The sequence below is a fragment of the Ascidiella aspersa genome, chromosome 5 (genome assembly GCF_963924565.1).
Source record: "Ascidiella aspersa chromosome 5, kaAscAspe10.2, whole genome shotgun sequence".
Lineage (NCBI taxonomy): Eukaryota > Metazoa > Chordata > Ascidiacea > Phlebobranchia > Ascidiidae > Ascidiella > Ascidiella aspersa.
In genome coordinates this window covers 20,668,990-20,695,193 of record NC_139451.1, presented here as the reverse complement: position 1 = coordinate 20,695,193, position 26,204 = coordinate 20,668,990, and the positions used below count along the sequence as shown (strand labels likewise).

The window sequence follows — 26,204 nt, the reverse complement described above, 5'->3', positions numbered from 1 at the left end:
AATAAAAGGTAAAAGGTTCATAACTTCATATTCAAATCTATTTTTGTGCTATATGTCTAACTATCATGTAGAGCGAAAACCAATTTTCTCAAACCTTAAAGAATAACTTTTAACAAAATGGCCAAATTATTTTTCCCAATTCTCAGTAGCACTGTTTGTTATATTGGAAATAAAAGCATGCCTGAAAAGTCTAGCTTTAGCCTATTATTACACAGATAAAAACGTACCCTTGCAAAGGAGATTTCCGCTTCGCGGCGTGTACGTGATTTGGATTCCTCCAAGCTGCTGAATGGTTTCGCCAGTTTTCCCAGCACCTTCAGGTTAAAGCTGTTTTCCGTCGCATCGACAACGTCGGCAACGTTAATAAATAGAAGAAAAATGAAAAGCGCAGCAGCGTTCGTGGGCATTCTTGCCTTGACGGTTTGGACGGCCGTCGTCGTTTTACTTGATTTTGTTTGTGATTTTGTGGAGGTCGATGTCGAACTCCTCTGCCGTGATGGCGTGGCGCACGCGCCGATTACATACATCGCCAATTATTATAAGTTAAATTACGTCGGACGAATCTGTAAGTTGCTAAATCTCTGCAATAAGAAAACAAATTGAGTTACGGGCGAAATACACAGGTTTTCAGTCTTCTATTGTTTTTTAAAGTTAAACGATTAAGTCAACCAAACATCTTACAACCTAGCTTTTTGCGCATTTAAGGATTAAACGCGAGACCTCAAGAAATCTCCGTTTAAGAAACGTTTAAGCTTTGCTCGAAACAAGGCTGACACATTTTAAACACAAATTAATGTGCATCGTAGAAGAACCGATTGGGAACGTTTAAAGTGCAAAAAGAGCTGTATTAGATTTACGTTAAATTCCTAGTTTACATAAAAAATAGATCTCCCGCTATGCTACATCCTTAATCGCTCAACAAGCAACATAGCAAACTCTTTGCTGGCAACAGAAATAGAATAAAACAAGCTGCCACAACGGTCGGACAGTCGCAGCCTGCTCTGTCCAGCCTGTCTGACCAACTTAAATCGAGCCTTTCTTCCCAATATTCGTTCCACCCAAGCTAATAAAGGAGCCAGCGGCCGGACTGCAGCTACAGGTGCACGATTGGCTTGCGAGACTTCCCGGGCCATCTCCGATCGCGCCGAGTATTTCCGGGCCACTGCAGTACACTTGCTTGCTCAAGAAAAACTCTCGGGTCCCGTCGGGCCAGAGCAACGCAGCAGGAAATCACAATGCTTTGCTCTGTGCTGTATGTAGAAATATAAAAAGCGGCCCTTTGACTCACTCACAGGGCGCGCAGGAAGCCTGTGTAGGCGCTGTGCACTGAGTGCAGTCTCCAATATCCGTGGCTGTAACATTCCGGGAGGCGTATGTTCTTTACACCGGCCTGCATTGCAAATACGCGAAACGACGAAATTCCAATCGCATCCATAAACATAGGTTATAACGTAATTAACGCGAAGCTTTTGCTGGATTTGCGGCATGGCATAAACATATATTTCCGTGATCAGTTTATATACTCTTGTCACATTAGTATTATAGCAGATGTACCAGTCCCACTGCGGCCTAAATATATGCACTCTTATTTCGGACTTTTTCTGTTTTTGAGGAAAACGCTAGCTTGCATAAATTAACTGACTTAAAGACTATAAAGTGTGGTATTTTATGCTTAGCAACTGTTTCTTGCCAACGAAATACAAAGTTTGTTGTTTACTTTACCGCCGGATAAATGACCGCCACAATTCAATAAAAAGGTTACGTAAAATAATACAGTCGTAGTCTAGCACCGAATTCCATAAATAACGATTACAACGTTAGGCTGCCGCAGTTTGTAATGCTTAGTTGAATGTTTTTTTGTTTTTTTTATAATATACAAGACAAACAAGCTTAAAATACGACGCACCGCCGTTACATTACAGCATTTACAGCACTAAATTATCGCACCATGCGAAGTACCTAACAGGTTGCCTCAAGTCGTTAAGCTCTGAATTAGAACCCTTCTACTTTCTTTTGCAAGCACAAACGAGCCGTAACGAAAGGCAAGTCATAACTGCTAACAATAACTTGGTTTATGCATTGCCGACCATCGTATTGAGAAAGTGACCCACAAAAGCAAACAAATAGCAAAGCTTGTAAACAAATAATCGCGCAGCCCTCATTACACGCCGGTCCCTGGCGCTTATCGTGTCCAAAACAAATTGGACGATAGTTAATCAAACGAAGCGGATTAGTTCGCTTGACATATCGGAAGCGGATTATACCACCGCTTCGGTCGAACTGCAAATGGAAGCAGAAATCACTGTAAAATCGAAACACCGCCGAGGTGCTTATGAAAATGACAGCGCTGACAAAATAGCTTACTTCTTTCACTTCTGAATTTAACGACGCGACTAAGCTATTAAAGTCTACCGGAATGTTCAAATATTTCAAGCCACTGACGGTGAGCTAAGTCGTTTGTTCAGCACATATACACGTAGCAATGTTTGATTGTCCGACACTAACCAGCGCGGTGTTTAAGAGCGTAAATATGTGCTCAGGCTGAGGCAGACTAGTTGTCTATTACCAACTTGCAAGCTCACATTCAATGGCGTACAGCGTTTTGTTCAAAAACTGATCTGCTGAATGTGGCCTCGCAGTCTGCCTAACATCACAGTTTGCCTTTTCGACGTGAAAACACTGGCAATATGGCGAGTTTACAGTCGATTTCTGCTGAGCAACCCGAAAACTCTGCCGCTGTAAATCACTCAAGCTGATGAGCATAAAAGCAAAACTGGTCGATATCTGCTTGCCACGGCGCGTTTAGCCGCGTTCAGCGTTTGTTGTTCGCTTGATAAGCACAGCCTCGCGCAGACGATTGAATTACCTTTTTCCTTCCTCTCTTTTTTCGCGAAGCCAGACATAGGGAGAAGGGTTGCTTCAGCTTACTTGGTTTAGCACAGACAACGTTCAAGTCAAACTTAGGTAGGACCTAGGTTTTTATGTGTTTAAGGTTGAACTGTGGCCAGATGTTGCAGTATCACATTGAATTAAAAAATCCGATTCATATTACCCAAAATTAAAAATATATATATAACTTTGAATAATCTTACAAAACCCCATAAGTAGGCTTACCATATCAGGTCCCATGAATCAAGTTCGCGAATCACAAGTTTAGGTGATGTTTTAAAATTTAGGAGAAGGTGCTTCCACGCTATTGTAAATGACATAACAATTCATTTTTTTTTGTTTTAAAGTTTTTTCACAAGCGTTATCCTTTTAGCTCTGCCTTGTTTAAGTTACGATACTGTATTCACGAAAGTTGAAGAAATCCTGTAAATTATCTGGTTTCTAAAACACTTTTTCGATCCTACAGACAACCTCCCTTTTATAGCGGTGTGGCGCGGGAAGAGGGACAATCTTCAATTACCACCCCATGATTATGAATCGCAAAATATTGTAATTATTGCCTAGTTTATCACAGCAAATTAACACCTTAGTAACACATTAGTGTAAAGTGGTTTTACTTGGGTTGTGGGGGCGCAGCAGTCTTCGGGCATATAGTACAGGCATATATTATATGGATTATGAGCCACATAAACTTCGTACAATTGTTTTATCATGGCTTGAAAGTCCTACTTTTAGACGTTCCTTTACGTCTTTATCCAAGGCTTGGGTAAGGGGGCCACAAAGCGTTGAGAGCTTATGGAAGAAATCCACCAATCATAAAAGGTTATGAATCTCTAACTTAGAGCAAAGGGAAGCAAGCATCTCGAAAATTCACTGTTTAGCCCCGATAGATCACAGTATTTTTGCAACTGGTGCAATATAAATTTTCCTAGGAGATAAAATAATAGGTCGCCCTTCACTTTCATCGACATTTCTGTGTTTGTAATTATGTTGCCCCTAAAAAAAACTCACATAATAATTAGTACACCGAAAGCCATCACAGACTTACTGAATCTGTCAATCAATGATGCAATCAGGGCAGGCTAGAAAAACAATAGACTGTAGTGTGGTTTTGAACGATACCCGGGACCTACCTCTACCAACTGAGCCTCTGAGAGAAGCGATTGGAGGAACAACCAAACGCCATTGCTTGCTACATTTTGTTAGTACAAGCAACTCCAAATTAAAGAGGTGTTCACATAAGTTGGTTTCTTTACAACAGACCTGGGCAACATACGGCCCGCGGGCCGGATCCGGCCCGCCAAGCAGTTTAATCCGGCCCGCGGCTTATTTTCAATAAAATACATAGGCTAAGCGAAAATCAGAGCAAGTTGACAGATCTTGTCAAGATCCCGCCAAAATTCGATTTTTAGCATGTTCTAAATGCTAAAACGGAAATTCTTTTCGCGCTTCGCGCAAATCTCTTGTCTTTCTCGTATGTTTCACGCGATTTGCATCTTTACAAACAAATAGCGTCCTGCTCAGTGGCACTCTCTCCAACGAAAGTTTAACAAACTTAGCCTAATATTTAAAATATATATAAATTTAGGCTAAGTTTGTTAAACTTTGTAACACATCGGTAACTTTAAGTTTTAAAAAAGAAGAAAAAACATATAGGTAAATTTTTCGTACGAAATTTTCACGTACTTTCTTCTCAAGTTTTGGGTCAACGCGCCCCATAACTTAATAAACGCTAATATATCAAATACATTTTTAGTCGGTGCTCAATGCTTCACGTACCATCTAAATCTAAATTAAAGTTTGCATTTTCAAACAAACATAGTCGCAAATTTTTCGGTGACCTTCTTTAAATCCGACTTAAATTGCACATTTTCGCACCACTCTAAACGTAATAACAAATTGGTTGATTATTTGTTTTACACCGTCAGAGTATGACGTCATATTGTATGTATTTTAGATCCTATATTTGACCCGGCCCGCCACAATATTTTAGGTTTCTCATGCGGCCCGCGGCTAAAAATAATTGCCCACCCCTGCTTTACAATGATTACCCTTATTATTAAAAAAAATGTATTGTCCGGAAATAGCGTCTAATAAGGAAATGGCGTCTAGCAACAACTTGCTGTCTGATAGTATTACGCGCAAGCCTAGCAAGCACGATTTGCATAAACAACGATGTTTGCATCGACCTAATTTAAATAGATGCCGTTTGTACGACAGGAGAAAAGTTGATTAACAAATACAGGAGAAATTCGACTTCCACAAAAATATTAGCGGGGCGGTACAATTTCGGTGCAAATTTTAATTCAAATCATCGTAAATATTTTTGTTATTAAGTTATGTTAATTATCTGAATCATTCTTTTATATAAGTGGTGAGAAGCAATGATATGGCTATGCTTATTCTATAATAAAATAACGATTTTGGCCGAACAACGGATTTTTTGTATTATCTAACAAAAAAATAACAAGCAACGCATTGTCGATTTTTGCGATTAAAATAAAAACGAACTTTCAAAACTACAATTTTATGCAATGTCAACATCACTCGCTCGCCGGCGGAAAGCGAAACTAGAAAAAAAGTGCATTTATAGCTTATATTAGGCCAAAACTATTGATCTTAGTCAACTGACTTTATCGTTAGATTGGTGAAAAAATGTTTTTATTACCTTATTGGTAAAAAAACTTGTTTTATTCTAACAGAGACTAATCGTAAAGTGAACCATTTAAAAACAAAACATACACAATCCCCACAGATTCTCAATGAACCACTTTAATATGGAATGAATCAACATCAGAGATGCCTGAATTTAGTTAGAGGCCCATCGAGACCAGTCTGGCCTTGTGCGACTGCATGAATTAATCATGCGAACTTGTCTGTTTTAGGACATCGAGGCGCGCTGCGTATAGGCCACACTTTCTTCGCACTTTTATGTAAGCTTGGGCGCAAACGTGTAGAAATCGATCTACGAAGTATACCGTCGCTTATACAATGTTGATATCACAAAATGTCGTTTAAGGCGTTCGAATCACGCTTGATCACCAAACCTATTTATTCTACGATATATTTTCAATTTGATTTGTTTTCTACCTGTGTCTTCGAACTTATTCACTATATGGCAAAGACATGTAACCTATATTTTTAGAGTAACCTTAAATGTAATACGTCACTGCAAGTTTTTTTACCATACGTCACAGCAAGTTTGTTTAACGTCTAACCCAGGGGTTCTTAAACGTGAGTCCATGGACCCCTTGGGGGTCCGTGAACTAGTTTTAGGGGGTCCATGAAGGTCAAATTGAAATATTAGTGTAAATATATTTAGGAAGTAATCAATTTTTTAAAGAAAACAGTTTGATTAAAAATAAAACGGTTTTGCACTGAATGTATTTAGACTCTATTCCACGTTCACATTTTTGGACCGAAATCAGCAGATTACGAAGTCTATTTGTACTATGACGTCAATTTATGACGTCATTTTGATTTTTTTGCCTTTCGTGGTCCACGCGAGGCAAAAAGAGAATTTAGGGGTCCGCGGTAAAACAAAGTTTAAGAACCCCTGTTCTAACCTAATAAAACTCTATGTTGCCACCTAGTGTCAAATATAACTGGCGTTATCCAGTGGTCTGTTCGACGCCGCGACATGTATGACAAAACAGTTTTCTGTAAATTATTAATTACTGTGAGACATATTGGTTTTATTTGATCTTTTATTGTGAAGTTTATTACTTTAAATTCAAGCAATTTATTCTTTTATGTTTCTTGCAGCACCTAAATTTCTAACTTGTGCTTTTCGGACGTTGCTTTTGGAAAGCAAAATTAATTTGAAAACCAACAATGCTTCTTTTAAGCTAACGGTAAAAAACGAAATCCACAATAATTGACTCGAAAACAAATAAAACTAAGTTTGTCAGTTCGCCATTAAGTCAGCTAAGGCCAGCCTGTAGTAAGAATTTAACGCAATATTAGCTAAACTTTTTGGTTCAAATTTTAACCCTTTCACATTCCGGTTGGATATTTAATCTAATTCCTGAAAAGACGCTGCTGTCGATTTGCCTTTCCAAAGAAGTCTAACGGCATTATGTCAGCGCGAAATAAATTGTAAAATATCTTTGTTAATAATCGCTTTCTAATTCTAAATATGGTAATCAGGCGTTACTGTTTAACGACAAGTAAAACTCATAGTTAAAAACATGAGTAAAAACAGGATCAGACGTTTTGTTTAAAGGAAAATATATTTCGCCAAAGTGGCATCATCAGTTCCTGTAAGAGTACAAATAAATAAAATCAGAGCACAGCCATCAACGAACCAATAAAAGTAAAAAATAAAATATTAAAACATTTTTATTGTTTACTTTTATTGGTTTGTTGATGGCTGCGCTTTGATTTTATTTATTTGTACCCTTACAGGGACTGATGATGCCACTTTGGCGAAATATATTTTCCTTTAAACAAAACGTCTGATCCTGTTTTTACTCATGTTTTTAACTATGAGTTTACTTGTTAATATACGCGTGAGCGGAGCAGTGATCGACTGGCTAAAACCTGCCGCCGATGGTTTTCGATTCTATAAAGATACGCCCTATTGTTTAACGACAAATTGCACTAAAATCTCGACAAGCTTTCGCACTATCGTGATTCATCAGGTTAAAGTACAAATGAAAGCAAGTTATAAACTAGATGGGAGTCGATAGCTACATAGAGCTAAAACGATGACGACACAATCTTTTAGGTTTTTTATCCCCCAATCGAAGGCCCCCGGGGGTGCAGATTCACAAACGTCTTATTCACACCTACTTACCACTCTACGTCTATAAAAATTTGAGAATTCTACGATGTATACTTTTTCTGTAAAGCTTCGGACAAAAATCGGTCTGAAACATTTAACGGCAAAGTCCCGAAAATAAATTTTCGACCCATAATAAAATAGTGCATCTTACTTTAAAGCAATCGACTTTTCAGTTTCCCTAAAACGACAATTTCTTTTGCGGCTCACATCTGAACAACAAATCAACAAGGCTCGTTGAAGGCGCAACAGGCTCATTAATGAACCAGTCGACGCCCTGCAAACATCGAACGAGAACTAGAAAAAAATTGCAGCTAAAAAGCAACAACGGCAAACAAACAAGCGAACCCCGTCGCTCGGCACTTCATAAATAAGTAAAGGCGGCCAATAAAGGCTCCCGATCGATGGTTTCGCGCGGCGTCTCGCAAACGCGAAATAGCGACGTAATCCGATTGCGAAAGTGCACAAAAACAAACGGCGGGCTGCCAGCACCTGTCGTGGCGACCTTAGCAAATCAAGGCAATCTGCGGGGCACTCGGGCCTATTTAACGCCGGGCGCAACTGTAAGGCGACCAACGACCTCCCCTATGATTCAAAGTCACGAGGAACGGCATATAGGGGGGAGGGGCAGGTCTGCTACATGCCCCTCGGAAGTGCACTCGAGGTTGTTTTATGGCCGAGGGCAAGTCACCGGAAACAAGTATTACTGTTATGCACTTGCCTCCTCAGCCTAAATCAGACCTGTGAATAAGAGATGGTTCCACATGGCTGTTTTACAGCAGATCGGTTTAACTCAGTGATTATCAAACGGAGTGCCAATGCAGTGATCGTCAAGTGTGCCGCAAAACTTTTTGTAATTTAAAAAAAATAAGTTATTTGTAGTACCAATAGGCATACAAGCAAGCATTTTAGACCCAAATACGCAATTTTAATTACAAATCATTTTTATCGAGACATTTACATATAGTTTGTTATGTGTTAAAGAGTATTGTAAAATTACTCTTATTGCTGTCTTGTTAAAAGTAAGCCTTGTAATATTTAAGATTTATTTAGTGTGCCGCAAGCTAAAAAAGTTTTAAAGAAAAAAGTGAACCAGTGGTTTTACTACTTGGGAGGTTAATTTTACTACTTACCTAAAGCTAAGTCCTGCCCGGCATAAATCGATGTGATCAACGAGAAAAAAACTGCATTAAATCCAGCTCACTGTTTAGCAATAGTCGGTCGTCGACATCACGCTGACGTCACGATGATGCTGACGTCACGCGATTTGCAGTCGGTAACGCGCGGGAAGTTGATCACGGATGACGACCCGTTCCAAAATAGGCGCCAAAATTAGCAATTGGGACGGGAAACCAGTCGTGGACTCAGTAGGGAAGACTGATCAGGCCTGGGCATTTTACGACTACTGGATGAGGGGATGCTGGTAAGAAGGGAGAATGGCAAGGCAATCGGGGCAATTTGCAACCTGAAGCAATTTTAAATGCGATTTTTCCACTTAAATTCAAATGTACGGCACTTTTGGCGTTTACAAGCACTTGTGAATGTTTAAAATCGATGAAATACCCAAGGAAAAAAACTATATACACAAAAAGAAACAAAATGCGTATTTTTGCTCGTTTCTAAACTGTATAAAATTTACGTGTTTTCCACTGCGCTTCGTGTTTTACATTATTTTGTAAAAAAGAACACAGTTGAGTACACTATGTTCGGATCTGCAATGTAGCATGACAAAGTGAATGGCAAAGCCAAAGAGGCCGATTAGATGGACATCATCTTGATTAAGACGTTTCGATACGAGCTTGTAACATCTTCAGTTAATGTGACTGAGAAGTAATTCAAGCATCACTTATAAATGATGGGATTGTTATCATTCTGAGTTTCTCTATATGGACTATTATTTAGCACCAAACGTTCACTTCAGGGCTGCAGTCTTTGACGTTCAGTTTAGGGCTACAGTCTAGGATAGATAACGACTCGAGTAGAACACAGTTGTTTTAAATATGCTCCTCTTTTTTCGACTGTGTCAGTAGATTGGGGGTGCGAGCTTGAAAGCGAGCCAACATAAAACCTCAAATCTACAAACGCGACTTAAGTTCTGTTTTGATGTAAAGTATACGTTTGTTCGTTCATCGCCCAGACAAACTATGTTACTGTGGCCCTTTACAACTTTAAATACAATTATATATTACTCGATAATAATTTAAATCACCTTGATAAAAAGGTTAACAATGCCCTACTCCATTGCCGATTTAAACAAAAACAGTTCCCACAGAAAATATCGCGAGTAGATCAGCTACAAAAAGTTCATTATAGTCGCTCTGAGGGCATTTCTTGTTTGGCCGATCAACAAATTGCCGTATGCACTCTGGATTTAACTGGAATTATTTTTCGTCATCCATTTGCTGTAGGATGAAGCAAGGGCCAACGACGGGTTTTTCCGCCTGTATCGAATTACTCGCCTAAGTTCGACAAAGAGAAAATCCATTGCATTGGTCACCAGAATTTGTGCGCCTAATTTTACGCTTCGATTTCCCACATTGTTTCCGCTAGGCAAGGAGTCACGTTCTTTATTGTTTTCTAAAACCAGACGAATAATCATCTTTCAGCTATGAACCCGTATTACACATTAGGTCACACCACTATGAAAACGTGCAAATTGGTTTGTTTGTTTATTACGACAAAAATGTCAATAAACTTAAAAAAGGTACAATTATGCGATGCGACCAGGAGAAACAGGTGCTTCAACAAAAAATGCAAAGCCAAATGGAACTTCCGATTTTAAGTCACTTTTTAGTTTTGGCAACTTCAATAATTCTAGTTAAAGTTGTTAAAAAATCAAAAGCTCATATTTTAATTCTAATTTTACGTGGAAAACTTAAGATATGATAGTCGTCCAAGTCTGAATGAATTGCACAAGGCAAACGACAACAATTGCATGTCAATACGTGATGTAATTGACTTCATTCTGCCCAACCCCTTGCATTTAATCGATTATTTGAGGTTAAATGATAGCTGTGCAAATGTCAACCTCACAGCAACAGGTAATTATATTGAAGACACAACTGTACATAAGTTCCCAATTAGAACTTTCTATTCAAGGCGTTTGAGGTCATATTTTACGAGGTAAACTAAAAATAAAAAGTATGTGTCACATTATTATCAATGCATGCAATAGCTTGATATTGTGCCATAGTATTTTTTTAGATTTACTCAGTTTTTTGTCATGCTGTGTCAAATTGCATTTGATTGGAGAAACTGGTAACATTTTTAAAAAGATATCAGCAATCAGCAGCAATGAGGGCTCATTGGTGGATGGTCTGCGGAATATGTTGACTTGTTACACGTCTTCGCGTTTCTAAACAATAAAAATCAATAATTGATTAAATAATTATCAAACGTATCTCGCATAAAGTTAGGTTCGCAGGCCACGATATTCGCCGCACATATATAGGCTATAGCTATAGATATACAGGACATGTACTCTTGTAATTTGGACAGAATATGTAGCGTAAAAATGAAGTTTTGTTTTTGTCACTACGTAAAAAGGGAGTGTCACACAAAATCTGTGGTTTTATTGGGAACCTTATCTGGTAAATAGAGGCCAAATTACAACATTACCCATGAGTTGGACAGCATGTTTAGATGTCCTGTTTAAACCTAAATTTCTCCCCATAACAGAATATAAGCTTCTCTGTTTGTTTTCCTATGCTTGATAAAGGCAATAACAATATTAAAGTATTATCTTAGCCAACCTTATAACGATATCCTCCATATTCCGGTTGAGCTGCAAAACAAAACGCATATTTATACAGGTTTAGAGCAACTATATTTGTTCAATACAAAACCAGAAATAAACAATTACTTAATTGATGTGGCATGACGTAAGCAAAAACATATATTATTAAGCTCTAAAGTCTAAGTTGATCACATGATGTTCATTGTTGGTAAAAGGTTATATTAAAATAACTCAAGTCTCAGTCAAAGTATTAAAAGAAAACTTAAGTCCAAGTCAATTGGTTTGCAAAAAAATAACAAGCTAAGTCCCGGGCCAAGTCATTAATTGCCCATAGTCGAGTCCCAGAAATGATTAAAGCAAGTTCACTTTCCAGAAGAGTAATTTACATATCTATTAAAAATTGGCAAACTCGTCCGAGTATGACCAATATGCCAACTAAAAAATTAACAAACACGCAACTTCTAGCAAAGAAATTGTTTTACGGTCAAAAGTTTAAATAAATAAAAATATTTCATGAAAACGCGATATGTACAAAGCGGCATCAGTCTAAATCCGGGGTGTCCAACAACGCTTGCCAAATGTGGGAATTACAGTTTTGCTAACTTATAGATAAACGATAAAAGTTACATCCCTTTCGAACTGTTTTTATTAATGTTTTGTATATGATAACAGGCTAGAAACGGGGGAACTAAACTTTTTTGCACGAATCTATAATGTTTTTGCAATGTTCCCGTTGTATTGCGGTGTAATATCTTTTGAATCACGATAACACAATGTTTAATTTTTGCGCTCGACATCACAGCCTTATAGCTATGGAGTCAATGCCCTCACAAAACGTTAGCAAAATCAGGTCGTGTCGAGCACGAGCAATTTGTTGTGTGCCAAATTCGTAAAGCCTTCTGAATTACCTACGGTTTAGCTAATTCAACCAAATAAAACTCAATTATTTTCGCGTTCCCGCGGCCAACAATGCACTTCACTGTTTTGTGTTGTCTCAGTAGTATTTACGAATTGATTTTCGTAGGGGGCGCAAGGCATAGGAAAATTAGCAAAGGGGGGAGCAGCTGAAAAAAGGTTAAGAACCGCTGGCAAAGATGGTGTATCGGTTTTTATGCTATATTATCGACTTCCTTCTTAAACCTACAAAGCAAAAAAATATCGGTCGGATTTTAGTATCATTTTAAAACACATCACACGATCCGAGTTTGCAAGACAAAATAACTAGACACCTATAATCAGAAAAAAAAATGAGTTTAGGTAGTTGCAGCACTGTCGAAAACAATCCTAAAAACTTACGATGCTTTTCGGTGGGCGACAGCGAAATCGGCGGATGGCCTTCCGGCATGTACTTCAGGGTATCGGTGGTCTGCGAAAGGAAGGCGTCGGCGGGTAATTGGGATTTGGGTGGCTAAAAACAGTTGTAGAAAAGCGAACAGTGGGCGGTGGCTTTTACTAGCAGAAAGGTTGTCGGGGTGACGGTAAACTATAAGCCCCAGGCACGCAGCCTCCCAGCCTTTTGCTTTTTCAGATTCATACACAAGTGTAAAATTGTACAGTACGGCGGAGGTCATGAGTCTGAATCTTATCGCAAGCTAGCTTTTTAGCCCTGTTTCGTTTAGCAGGAAGAAGTCCACAGATCCATTATTCTGATGTACGTTTATCAACAGGCGTGGAACTGAATAGCAACTCCTTTTAGTTTTCAAAATACAAATTATGCCTTAACACCAAACTGGAACTTATATTGAATATGTATACAACTGCAGATTTTTCGTCGAATAATGTTAGCATCATTTCGTCGAATTAGGTCCTTAATAGATAGACGTTAGTTGAGCGCGACCTTTGCCTTTTTATCATCATGGGTACTACAGGTTCGAAAAATGTAATCGTCAATACCCGCCACATTCGCATTTAGATTAAAATGAAGGTCTCGTTTATTCTCGGGTTCTATTTTATTTTAAAATCTTTTTAAACAATATTGTAACTCAAGGCGTGGTGTAATTTTGTTTCTCCAACATAAATTATAAATAGAGGCTGTGAAGTGCTGGTCGCAAAAAGGACATGGTGATAAGCATTGTAAACCCGTTTCTAGGCATTGTTATACGTTCATTCTCCATAAGTGTTGTCGATATTTTTTTCTTCTAGTTCATGAATTGTAAGTTAGTCGGGTGTAATTCCTCATTAGTGAGGTTTAAACGGCTCATCCCAAAGTTTATAGTACTGATTGTGATATGCGGAGTCAAACAGTAGCGATAAAAGCTATATGCACACCACAGAAAATACGACTCAGGTTGGCTAGACCTTTGTCTCGTATCGCATGTCAAACATAAGGAAAAAAATATCTGTTCTTCACCTGCTGTGTTATGCTACAAAGTTTTCACATGAATATGTATGCAACGCACCTGACAGCATTTGACTTTGCAACTAATTGCAGATTGAACAATAGAAAGAACCAGTTCAAAAAGCGCCAGAAAGCAAAGAAGGAAGTGGATTATCAGCATTCCGTACTGCAATAAAAGTAAAGCAAAAACGTAACGAAGAAAATTGTCACCAATGATACAATCTATAGTATGTAATCTATCAGGAAACAAAAACTAAGGTAAATGAATTAAAAAAAAAGAGTTTTTAGCCATGCGCCCAAATTTTATTTTGCTAACATTCATGTCTGTCTATATGCAAAATTCATTCAATTAAATGTTCTTCTCATTATCAGCTTAAAGTGGCTGTAGGATACTTTCATGTTTTCTAAATGTTGTCCAACGCCTGGCGCTTTGGAGATTTCTATAGAACACCATTTCTGCCAAAATACTATAGCTAATGCATTTTTGGCCGCTTCAGCAAATCTTTGAAGTTTTGCAATATTGCAATTCTATCGTGAGTAACATTTACCTGACTTAAAAAAACATCAATGCAACTTATTTACTGTTGCTTCCTGTGATTTTTACGCAATTGAAATGTAGCCATTTAGCAGCTAGGGAGTTGACGACCTTCGTAAATATCGAACAATGTATTTGCCGACTGCGAAACGTTTCCTTAAAATTTTGTCAAATTTATAGCAAATGAACGCAATTTGTTTTCGATCGAATTAACTTTACTTATTTTTACACGCGTCGCATATTCGCACATCAGTACGTTTCAGAACGGTACACTTCTTTAAAATACTAAAATTATGACGTCACGAACCTGTGACGTAATTATCCCCACCCCTCAAACAAAATACAACCCTGACAGAAGACACAAAATAACGAAGCATAGAAATTAATAACAATTTCACAGAGTTTAGTTGTCTAGTAGTTTGCTAACAGCAGCTCGTGGCCAACGGACAAGGCAAAGGCAGTCAACAAATAAACTAATCTACAGCGCCATCTCTCAATTGTTTTACTAAAGAATAAATATCTTTATAATTTAGAAAGACAATAACTTACAGAAGAAGGTTGCGGATCAATGCCGGACACCACCCAGACGACATCGATAGCAAAGGCTTCGATAAGAATCATTGCAATCGCAGATAGGGCCGTGAAAATACATAATACAAGAGATACAACCACCTACAGTGTAAACGCACAAATCAATTAAAACAATAAAGCGATTAAATTAGAAATACAAAACGTGTTGCTGGCGGTTTTGACGTACGTATATGTTTTTTCCTTCTTTGCTAGATTCGATCCCAAGTACACCAGACGCTATGGTCTGAAAAGAAAAAAAAATATGCAATTCAGTGCTAGTAAATTGTAATGAAGGGTGTCTGTTATGTGAAATGTCAATCAAGACCATGCCCCGTATTTACAAAGCGTAAAAATTATTTTTAAAGAATAACTGCCATTCACTTGACTTCAAATATCTTTAAAAATCATACTAAATTTATTTTAAACAGCAAACAAAAATAAACAGCACCAAACAAAAATGCCTCAAAACCGAACGTTTTATGGTGGTGCTCAATCTGAAGTAAATAAAAGTATATTCTAGCAGGTGCGGGGAGCGAAATAATAAAACGTTTATGTAGTTTGCAAAAAATTGTAACTTGAAAACCCGATTTCGCTGCATGTAGCATACGAAATGTGCGATAAAACGTGTATCTTAAAATACAGAAAACGCGCAATGGTAAATGTACAGAGATGATAGCTGAAACTGTCCGTAATACAGGTAAAAAACATTAATTGCAAGATTTAGCGAGGCTCGAATTAATTTCGCAGTAAACCTGATTGTTCAAATTGGCAAAAAATACAGTTTGTGGAAGAGGTAATAGCCTTGTGCGCAATCCTGCCTGTGCACAACATAGATCTCCGTCAACTGTAACAGATAGTTTTTACAAAGCATTATAAATAGGATGTAAAGAGTAGAAAAATATAAAAAGGGCTCAAACAGCAAGAAACTGTTCAAAATAAAGTTTAAAAACATGCAAATCGCAACATCATGAACCATATACTTTTTTAAGAGATTAAGCATAAAACAGCCCTAAAGAAAAAATTAACAACAAGCGTCGCATTAAACCATTATATTAACTATGCAAAAATTTAAATATTGTAGTAAATTCGCACCCCGCTCAGAACGGGTTGGCGCGGCTAGGGGGCGCCCCAGGTTAAGAACCATTGCTTTTGGTGGTATGCGATCGGAAGTTGTTGGAAACCACCCTGTAATTTGCAAATCTGTGCAAACAAGCCAATGACAAAAAAAATCATTACGCCTTTTTACATCCTAAACATCGACCTGAACTCACCAAAGCACCGCACCATATTCCCGGCGCAATATTCGTCAGGCCGTAGGCGTAGTCGAAATAGGTCCCTGCAATTACCATTGTGGCGACGGCCAAAATCACCATCATTATTCCAATAAGAAGCTGTATCGCCTAAGTGGTAACAAAACAAATGCCATGGTGCACAGTATTCGTACAGTGTTAGCATCTTAATCCATCACTAGGGATGTCCGATAATATCGGATCGAGTCGATATCCGATCCAAATGAAAGTATCGCTACCCGTCCGATACTAGGGTGATATGGGTGCCGATCCGATACCAAATAAATATGAATGTTTTAGCTATGATTTGCGATACAACGGAGCGATTTATTCCTTTATCGAATCACATTACTTTTTGCCTAAAATATCGGGTAACGGTTTCGTATAAAGATGTCAAGTATCGGACATCCTTATCCGTCACCATTTAATTAATCGGATCTGTAATGTAGCTTAATAATAAATTTAAAAGCCAAAAAGGTCGAGTAGATCGACAGCATCTTGATTAAGACGTTTCGATACGAGCTTGTATCATCTTCTTCAACTTTCGGTTAGTTCGTATCGAAACGTCTTAATCAAGATGCTGTCGATCTACTCGACCTTTTTGGCTTTGAAATTTATTATTAAGCTACATTACAGATCCGTGCATAGTGTACCCAAAAATATGAAGTAAATAAAGTGATAGCAGTCGTCGCACATTACAGCGACTTACCAACGAATTCGATTGAAATATTACAACGAATTCGATTAAATACTATTTACGAAACTACAACTACGGCCAACCTTATGGGTGTTTTGTCAAACGGCTTTTTTGCGATACAGTCGACAGTCGATGTTGTTACATTTCTATGACTTACTGCACAGGAATACTCGATAGCTTTATTTAAGTGTCTATTCTACATTCCAGATCGTGTAGCGTCGTGCCAATTTCTAAAGTGGTAGCAGTATTGATATACAGGGTGCACATACATAGGATCTTTAAAAGTGCTATGCATTCTAGCTACAAACTTACCCCAAGACCGCTGTAAGTGTGCACGTACTTTTCACCCGGATGCGTGACGCTTCGGTCGAGTATAACTACCAGGGGTTTCATTGGAGTAAGCTATGTAGGGTGCTTGGTGAAAATAAAAAATAAAATTCTAAGTTGCAAAATCTGTCGTGGAAATCAGTAAATCTTAATACTCAACTACGCCTCGCTTGTGATACGTAACACACTTAACAATAAAACCAAACTTTGTAAGGTACTTCCACTGCAAACAATATTCCAGTATACTTTCAAGGAGTGCATACAAATGGTGATTTATAATTTCATCTTTTTATTATTTTCTGACTGTAGCAAATTGCCCATTCAGTGATATCAACACCATGACCTTATTACTTATGCGAAACGGTAATGTACATACATTACCAAACACACTTTTTACGTTCGAAATGCAGTACGAAAGTTGCATTTCGAAATCACAAATTTTTAACAATCTGAAATATGCATTTTTGCTGCAATTCGTTGTTAATAAATTATACAAATCTCTTAACATATAACGTCAGCAAATTTATTTGTTTCACTGGGTGCTTAAGTACATCCGTTGCACGGTTGTCAACGAATTTCGAACCTCATCTCGAAAGTTGACAAAACCGCCAAAACCTGGCAGCAGTCAGCTATCGAAGAATCAATCAGCTTTAACATCGTTATTTAAGTAATTACTAAATCATGACCTTTCAGTATGGGAAATCCCTTGTGCATCCACAAGAAGGCAAGGTGCAAAAGTATTGCTACTGGCTGCAGCAGTGATCTTCAGCCTTTGGGTCGCGACCCCATGTGGGGTCGCCTAAACCTATTCTGGGGTCGTCATCACTTACCAATTCGAGCAGTTTAGTGGTTTCATTGCGCTCGGGATTTAAACTAGCGCAATTACATGTGTTAAAATTAAATCCATGTGTTAATTTGAACTCCTCATTTCATTACATATATGTAGCCACAATTCTCCGAAATTGTAGCCTATATGCCTTATTTAGCTCGTGTAATAAGCTAAAAAGTTACTTAAAAAAACAAACTGGGGTCGCATGTAAATGCTGATTCCATTTTATATGTAATTCGTGGTCGGTTAATAAAAGCTTGGAGACCACTGGGCTACAGAATACACGTTACTTGACAGCACATACATAAACGTGCCATGCCCTATAGAAACCGATTGAATTGAACTTCTAAACTCCGATTATTTATGTGTTGTTTTTTCGTATCATGCGACCTAAACAAATATGACTAGCTCAACGATTTGCCTATTTTGCGCAGTAGTCGCCTAAACAGTCTTCTGAATCAGTAAAAGTTAGGCGGGGAACACCAACTGGTTAGGCATGCGGTTGCTTGCGCTTTATATAAGCGGATCAAAAGGTCCTAATGTTCCTGGCGCAAACGCCCGTACCCGAACTTGTTCTGAACGTCAACAAGGCTAGCACGGCGAACATCCTCTGAGGAACTTGAAATCGGCGGCAGGCATCCGGGAGAAATACGCGTAGCGCGGAATGGGCGCAACTACTGGCTTTGCGAAACCTCCGCAAAGATTCCGCGAAATCGTACTAGCCGCGTTAACTCTTTTGTGTCGTCATTACTGGTGGACGTTCGTGGCCCTGATTTGATTGAAAGATTGACGTGAGTACTTCGAATTGCCTGGTCATCAGCGAGCGGTCGCACTGATAGAGATTTAAAGTTGCCTTTCAAAAAGTGTAATTCGAATAGTCGGGTTGGCCCTTCAAAACATCCTGTGTTGGCTCACACTTCTGCTGCTAATATGTAAAAGTAAACACTTACATCACTTGTTAGTTCGAAACGATTTAAAGCAAGTCTAACCGGAAGTCTGGCAATGCAACCAATTAGTAATGACTTTACATAAAATATTAAAAAAATGTGGGTCGAGTCCCCTTTAAACCCACATTGCCTTACAAAAAAACGTCCACCTATTTCATTTAGAATCTAGATCTCAGCAGTTGATCAAAAAGCGCCTCTTCTATAAAATACGCTATAACAGGGGTTCATAATTTTGTTTTTTACAGCGGACCCTATTTTTTTGCTTCGAGCGGACCACGTTAGGCAAATAATGTTCAGAGATGACGTCGTAAATTCACAATCACAATACAAATAGACTTTAAGAAAACTGAATTTTTTGAAAAATTGATTACTTCTTAAATATACACTAGCATTTTAATTAGGCCTTCATTGACCCCCTAAAACTTGCTCACGGACCCCTAAGGGGTCCATAGACTCCAGTTTCAGAACCCCTGTGCTATAACAATGTCACAAACCACCAATATTGTATGTATAGTTAACGGAATAGTGCGACCCGAACGATGAACTCTTTTGTAAGCCACAGATGTTTAAACTGGACACCAAAACGTGCAAGAATTGACCGCATCACCAACATTCGTGCGTAGGCAGTTATAAAATGTGTTATATTTTGTTGTCGCGGTATAACATCACTCCGGCACGATACCTCATGTAACTTTAATCAATTTGGTTTGGGTGATGTCCGCAGAAATTTGCGTTGGTTAAGTATAATAACGGATTGAAGCTCAACGCCGAGTGGAAGTATTGACGCTGGTTCATTACTAGGGTGGTAACGGTGGCCATCCGTTTAGTGTAGCCTTTTCAACCACAATTTACAAAACCTTCATAAACGCTACAGCAAATATTGACTTTATAACTTAAAAATAACTTTAAACGTCCAATTTCGTAATTATGCTTGTTTGAGCATAGTAATGGCGTCATTTGGTTTTGAATCAGATTGCGATAGTTTTCGAATAAACTCTGGGGTATCGGAATAAACTGTCAAGTATCTTGGGTGATGACGTTGGAAAGAAAGGCAAAACAAAATTGAAATTGTTGAACAACAGATTTTGCAAAAAATACTTCAAAAGCAATAGGTTGTTACAATCACAGCATTGATAGCAGCAGCCTGTCCATGCTGATTTACCTGTTCGTAGGCACAGCGTGCCGAATGACTACGTTTTACCAACATTGTTTTATTAATACTGAAATAAGTTATGATTTATAGCAATAATAAACCTGGTCAACTCTACTCGAAATATATTTTACCGAGCTTAAATATAAGGCTTTCCGAGCCACTGTTTTGAAACACGAATAATTATGCATTAAATGCATGTTTTAGCTTAGCCTATAGTTACTTTCCAATTTAATTTTTACCAAAGTAGACATATCTTAAAAGTATTGAAAGAACGCGACACCATTGCAGCAGTAAAGGAAAGCTTGTGGATTGGAAATGACAATGCCAATTCTCGGGACATTGCCATTGAACGAAAACCAATTTGCAGCCAAATCACATGCGTGCAGAATACGCGAAAATGCTGCAGAGGCACTTCCTGCTCGCTGTTGCGTTGTACCAATGCACTTCCTTATTATAATACCCGTGATCGACACTCTTGATGAGAAGTATCACTGGCGGTTCACTATATATTTAGGGTTATAATCAGTACTAATCTACAAAGTGCATTTAGGTCATTTTTTACTTGACTTGTTTTTTGAACAAAATAAATCGAGATAAACCCGTGCAGATTTGTGACTTGAACTCATTTGCTCTTGACTTGAACTCATTTGCTCGATTTATTTACAACAAAAATTTTTGCTGCCCTTTCCCCTAACAATTTACATGCTTTCAGGAACCATGTATCGAGGAACAAATTTATAAAAAAAATTAATATGTAAATATTTACTTTGATTAAAAAGAAATGAAAATGTATATCATTTAAAAATAAGTACAACGTAAAAAAATAAAAGACGTAATAGAAAGAAAACCGTAAAATACCGCTTAACATAGAAAAAGAAATACTGAGTATATTTTAAAACAAGTAAAATACGTGTAAAAGTTGGTGTTCTTCTGGATCCGTCTAATTTTGTCATGGAATTTTCTCTCCTCTAGTTAACATTTAAAAATTCGACCAAATATAGCATAGCGAAAGCCATGGCAGGTTTTATCGTTGATCAACATATTCGGTGAGTCTGCGATGGCTTTCGGTGTACTAATGATACGTAAGCCGTAATCGCTGGTCAAAAAGCAGCTTCAGAAGGGCTCTAAAGTTGTTTAACACATTTGTGTGTGTATGTATCTTTCATATATTGCATACAATTTTTATTTGACCTATAAAAAAAAATGTTAAAAAATATAATGAAAAAAATGTTAAAAAATATTATGAAATGTCGTCATACGTCACGAACCAATGCCATTGAGTTGTATCTGGTGTAGCCAATGGAAAAGTCGATTTTGTAAAAGGTCGTAAAGCAAACAAGAATATAATGCCAAGTATAACTGAAATAACTCTACATGAGATCGAAACGATTTTTTACATAAAGTTAGTGGTTGAACACAACGCAAGACTTGCTTTAATATTTGTTGTGTGTTTCGATAGTGATAACGCTCATTGAGAAGTGAAATATGGTAATCTTCCAATGTTAGCAAATTGGTGAGTTATGTAGGTTAATCATAACATTTTGGATTCAGGTAAATTACTTTGTTCGACAAAAAAAATGTGTTCTTCATTGATAAATGAAAAAATGTACATAACACACTATCGGGCAATATTATCTCACGATTGGTCTCGGAACAATACAGCTCGCATTACTGCACGCTTGGAGCGTCACACTTCATCTCCCATCCATTTACGTGTGCTCCTTAAATCGCGCGTGACTCGTAATATTCGAGTTCTCATGAGTCGTGAAAGACGTTGTACTACTTTACGTCGGGCAAACTTCAAGGCGGGAGTTTGCCGAGAGAGTGCATCCATGCGCCTTTGATTTTTTGACCGATGTCGGGCGAATTGAAGAGGTGCGTACAAAGGCCTTTGCGCATGTTGCGTAGCGACAAGCCGACCTGAACGAAAGATAAAGTATAAGTTAAGGTCTGCGTGTGCCACGGTAATTCGCATGTGGCCCGTGTGACGTTTCCGAGGTTACAAAATTGGGGTCGCAAATCATTGTAGTGGCCGCAATCAGGCCTATCACTTTTACACACAGTTTAACATCTTTATATGAATAATATGCTATTTTTTTGCCTTTTTTAATATACAAATGCCTTTTAGGCCAATGCAAAACGAAATGCTTTTGCGTTGTAATTTATTTGGATAAAAAATTTGAGTGCCGACGCAGACTCCAGAAAGACGTTTTATTTGCCAACGTGACAGTGTCAAACCGTTAATAGATTAAAAAGGCAAAAGTTGCACAAATAGTTTTTAACGCTTGTCGGACAACATACACGGCAGACACGACAAATGGACATGAGTGCGGCATTGGCATTTATCTTTTTTTTTTTTAAATAAATTACAAAAAAAAAATACCAAATTGAATTGTAGGCACACGCACACTAGACATGTTGGATGCCTATAAAAAAACAACATGCTAAGGTATATGGGATTACATACAGTTCCTAAATAATTCATTTCGACATAAATTAGTTTCCCGAGTCTGACTTGACAAAATTTCCCAGCGAGAGCTGTCATATTTCCCTTTACTGTCCGAATGGCGAATTCTTTAAAAGATTGTGCGTAAAACAACGTCGATTCGGACTCACGTTTTCGCGGAAGATGCCGGTAATGAGCGCGTCGTCGACCGTAATATGAACGGGCGACTTCTCGAACTCACGGTGCAGCGCCTGGGCGACACCTTGCGACATGATGAAGCACGGACCGTTGCAGTACTGGGGGAAATACATGCGCGGGTACAGGTGCTGGGGAACACTCCATTTGCCACGACGTTTGACCTGTCAATCGTATGTCGAACGTTGTAATTTATACGACAGAGTATCACGTAAAATCGTCGGACTAAGTCCTAAACCAGTGGTCGGAAACCTACGGCGTGCCAATAAATATCCGGCCCGCCACCACTTTTGCAAACTGGGCAAGAATTTTTTCCCTTTTTGGCCTATTTTAACCACGTTATTGAAAAACATGAACTTGATTTACACATCTAGAATTTTCACAAACTTAGTACAGTATATTCAAAAGCTTTATTGTGCTACGCACTATTGTTTTTGTGTGTTTTAAATATAAACATAATATCGAGAGTTTTACAGTCCTATTTAAACTACAACATAAATAGGACAATTAGATGCATTTTTAAATTTAAAAAAGTTGCCGTCCCTATCCTAAACTAATCAAATACATAAATAAGAAAATAAAAACGCCTGAGTTCGTGAGGAGAGGGTGTGGGACATTTGTATCGCCATTTAGGCGGCCTAGTTTATTAAACGACGCCAACAGGCTATTTTGCACCTTTTGCCCTTGTTGGGTTGAAGGGGCGGGTAATTGAGTGGTAATCATAAAGTTAGGGTCGGGTTTGGGGTTTGGTAAGGGATTGTTAAATCTTCTAGTCGTTTATGTCTTATTTTGACGACTTTAGAGTCATTCCGACGGCTTTAGGTCATTATTCCGATTATTAGCCATAAGTCCTATTTTTGTCTTATTCCGAAAAGTGTTGTATTCAAACTTTGGTTGCTGGAGTCCGAACAATGCCAATAAAAAGCCTTATTGCTGGCTTCAGCTTGGCGTGACGGTAAATACCAGAGTTGCACATTTTACCTAGAAAAATTGCGAGTGCGACAAACAGTGTTTCGAGACGTCATATTTACTGCCCAATATTCACTAAAGCCATTGCAGGCGTGATATAAACAAAATAATCCCGGAGCCATTCCTTGTGTTGTGAGTTGTGATGTGCAAAATTTAAGTTTTTTATGGTTTTAGATTTTTAGTCCGGTGGAAATACTGGAACGGGCATACAGAATTACGATTTGTTGATCGATACTTAATATTGTAAAGGTGTCCAAATTTTCAAGACATTACCATTTTACTATCGCTGATGAACGTGAAAGTGAACGTGAAGGACTCAAACAAGCCTATTTTAGGAAAATTACTTTGTTTTAATACCATTACTTAATTTTACAGAAGTAAAATAAAGAGTAATATAAGTAACACAGCATACACTAGAACCCCATACCCTTGCAATCTTTATAACTTTGTCCCCACAATGCAAAATGTCACTTTTCTCAAGTTGCTGACCAGACATATAGTACTTGAGTATTTCTGGTATCGACATAAATATGTCATCATCACCAAGAATCACATACTTTGAAGAACTGCAAAATTAAAGGCATAGTTTGTCATACTCGGTAACGACTAAATTAGTATAGTAATAATTTTATAAAAAAAATTAATTTTAGGGTTTATAGAATTTGATCCACTCACAGAACTAACAACATGTTAAAATGCCGGATTTGTTTGATTTAGAAAAAATGAACTACGAAAAGTGCCAAGGCAAACTCACTGCCATGTTAATGCAATATACAATAACTAAGTTTAAACCGTTGATTCACTACACATACAAATAAAAGGTTTCGAATATAAGACACATCTTAATACATGCATACTGTCTTTGTATATTGGCTTATAAATTTTAATTTTTTGCAGTAATGACCTTTAGCTTAGGTAATTAAAAACAACAAGAATTGTAAACTTTACAATTTAACAAAAAAACACACCTGCAATATTTTGCAGACCAGTCCATAGCTGTGCGAGATTTTACAGTAAGATTCTCGTAAGTGTCCAAGAAGTTTCCAACAACGATATCTTTGAAAATTTCACTTTCTTCCAATGCTGACATGTATTCCTTCATATTGTGACTTTTGCCCATCACAAAAATGGTCTGTTTGAAAAAAGAAGCACAAATGTAAAAATGAAAGATTTTAAACTATAGTTCTTTTATTTCCACATTAACAACTTACAACATGGTTTGTCTTGTTGTAATAGCTTGCCCAAGTTTCACGAATAGAATTGCGCTGTATGGAATGGTTTACTGAACTTTTGATTAAAATTACCAAATCTACATCTGAAACATCAAATAGGTTTACAAATCATGAATAACACATACTTAAAATATAGAAAACAGTATGTATGTAAACTTAGACACATACCTTTGCAAACTCTGTTAGGTGGCCTTGTTATGATTTTTACGGGTAACTCAATTTGATCATTTTTATTCGAAAAATACAATTTTAGGTTGTGCAATGGAGGATGATCGCTTTTATTGTTTTTCCTAGAAATTAATTATGTTATCTAATTATTATACACATAGTCAGCATAATAATGGCAATGATTTGCTATAAGAAGTTAATTCATTTTAGCAACATTATTGATTCTAGTTACAATGACTGTTTTTCAGTGTATGTATATTGTATACTACTAATAAAAACCTTATAGATATTTATTGGACCCAACACACTAGATTAGTTAGCAGTTATCACATATTCATCATACATATTATCTTTGATTAGCTTTAATAACTATTATCTATAAATAATGGTGTTCAACATACCTAAACAGTACCACATGGAGAAGAACAAATATACAAAGTGCAACAGCCAAGCCTCTGAACAACAAGGTGAACCATTTTCTTGCTTTGTGCCACAAAGACATAGTTTTATATGTGCAACCAGTCAGTATAACATTTTGTCCATCATGTGAACAGCAGCAAGCAGATTGCTATTTGATTTAATTAAAATCTGTTTTTGCTGTTTGCAAAAATACCATTTTTTATGTATAAACTAGAGAGTTTCATGAGTTTTAAATTGAAAACTATCAAATTCCATGAAAATCTCAAGATTTTCAAACGATGAACCAGGATCTTGACAAGTAACGTAATGTCGCACACTTGCATCAATATTTGCCTGTGCAGGACTTACTCCTTCTACAACAATTATGAGCAATCAACTTCCCGCCAATTATACCATTTCAATAATTTGGACAATGTAGGTTTCGCGTTTTGCACCAAATAAATGATAGTTTAGTTTAGATTAGACAACACGTCTCGGCGACCTAAACAGAACGAGTAAAAATATGAATGTAAGGCCTAACTTTAACGAAAGAGCTGATATTCACTTCTACTTTTTGTATGCTTTGCGAGGACCTTTTAGCTGATTTAACAACACCTCTACTAAATTAGGTTTTCAGCTTTCTATATAGTGCACTATATATTCTGCATTGCTAAGGTTGAAAATCTTCCGGCATAAAGTGTT

General features: G+C 37.6%; 3 protein-coding genes across 4 annotated transcripts in view; all 3 read right to left on the bottom strand.

Moving 5' to 3' along the window:
• Positions 1-3,047, bottom strand: part of LOC146145332 (matrix metalloproteinase-14-like) — a 30,970-nt gene extending 27,923 nt beyond the window's left edge. Inside the window, exon 1 of the mRNA XM_083389803.1 lies at positions 228-3,047. Coding sequence (XP_083245929.1) covers positions 228-527 — 300 coding nt within the window. The 5' untranslated portion in view covers positions 528-3,047. The remainder of the gene's footprint in view (positions 1-227) is intronic.
• A 7,357-nt stretch (positions 3,048-10,404) lies between these two features.
• Positions 10,405-17,287, bottom strand: LOC146145331 (uncharacterized). 2 transcript variants are annotated; one of them, XM_083390308.1, is made up of 8 exons: positions 17,150-17,287; positions 16,123-16,251; positions 15,039-15,095; positions 14,831-14,953; positions 13,808-13,912; positions 12,705-12,816; positions 11,425-11,456; positions 10,405-11,027 (listed from the first exon to the last, which is right to left on the bottom strand). In XM_083390308.1, the coding sequence occupies exons 1-8, from the start codon at positions 17,228-17,230 to the stop codon at positions 11,010-11,012; spliced, it is 657 nt and encodes a 218-aa protein (XP_083246434.1). In that variant the 5' UTR covers positions 17,231-17,287; the 3' UTR covers positions 10,405-11,009. The 2 variants fall into 2 exon arrangements, with proteins under 2 accessions (XP_083246434.1, XP_083246435.1); XM_083390309.1 differs by having other exon boundaries at positions 12,705-12,774.
• Positions 17,288-20,955: 3,668 nt separating this feature from the next.
• On the bottom strand, positions 20,956-25,694 carry LOC146145330 (beta-1,3-galactosyltransferase 1-like). Its single transcript, XM_083390232.1, has 7 exons — positions 25,505-25,694; positions 25,104-25,225; positions 24,915-25,018; positions 24,672-24,835; positions 24,131-24,269; positions 22,710-22,898; positions 20,956-22,013 (listed from the first exon to the last, which is right to left on the bottom strand). The coding sequence occupies exons 1-7, from the start codon at positions 25,603-25,605 to the stop codon at positions 21,894-21,896; spliced, it is 939 nt and encodes a 312-aa protein (XP_083246358.1). The 5' UTR covers positions 25,606-25,694; the 3' UTR covers positions 20,956-21,893.
• Between the last annotated feature and the right edge of the window lie 510 nt (positions 25,695-26,204).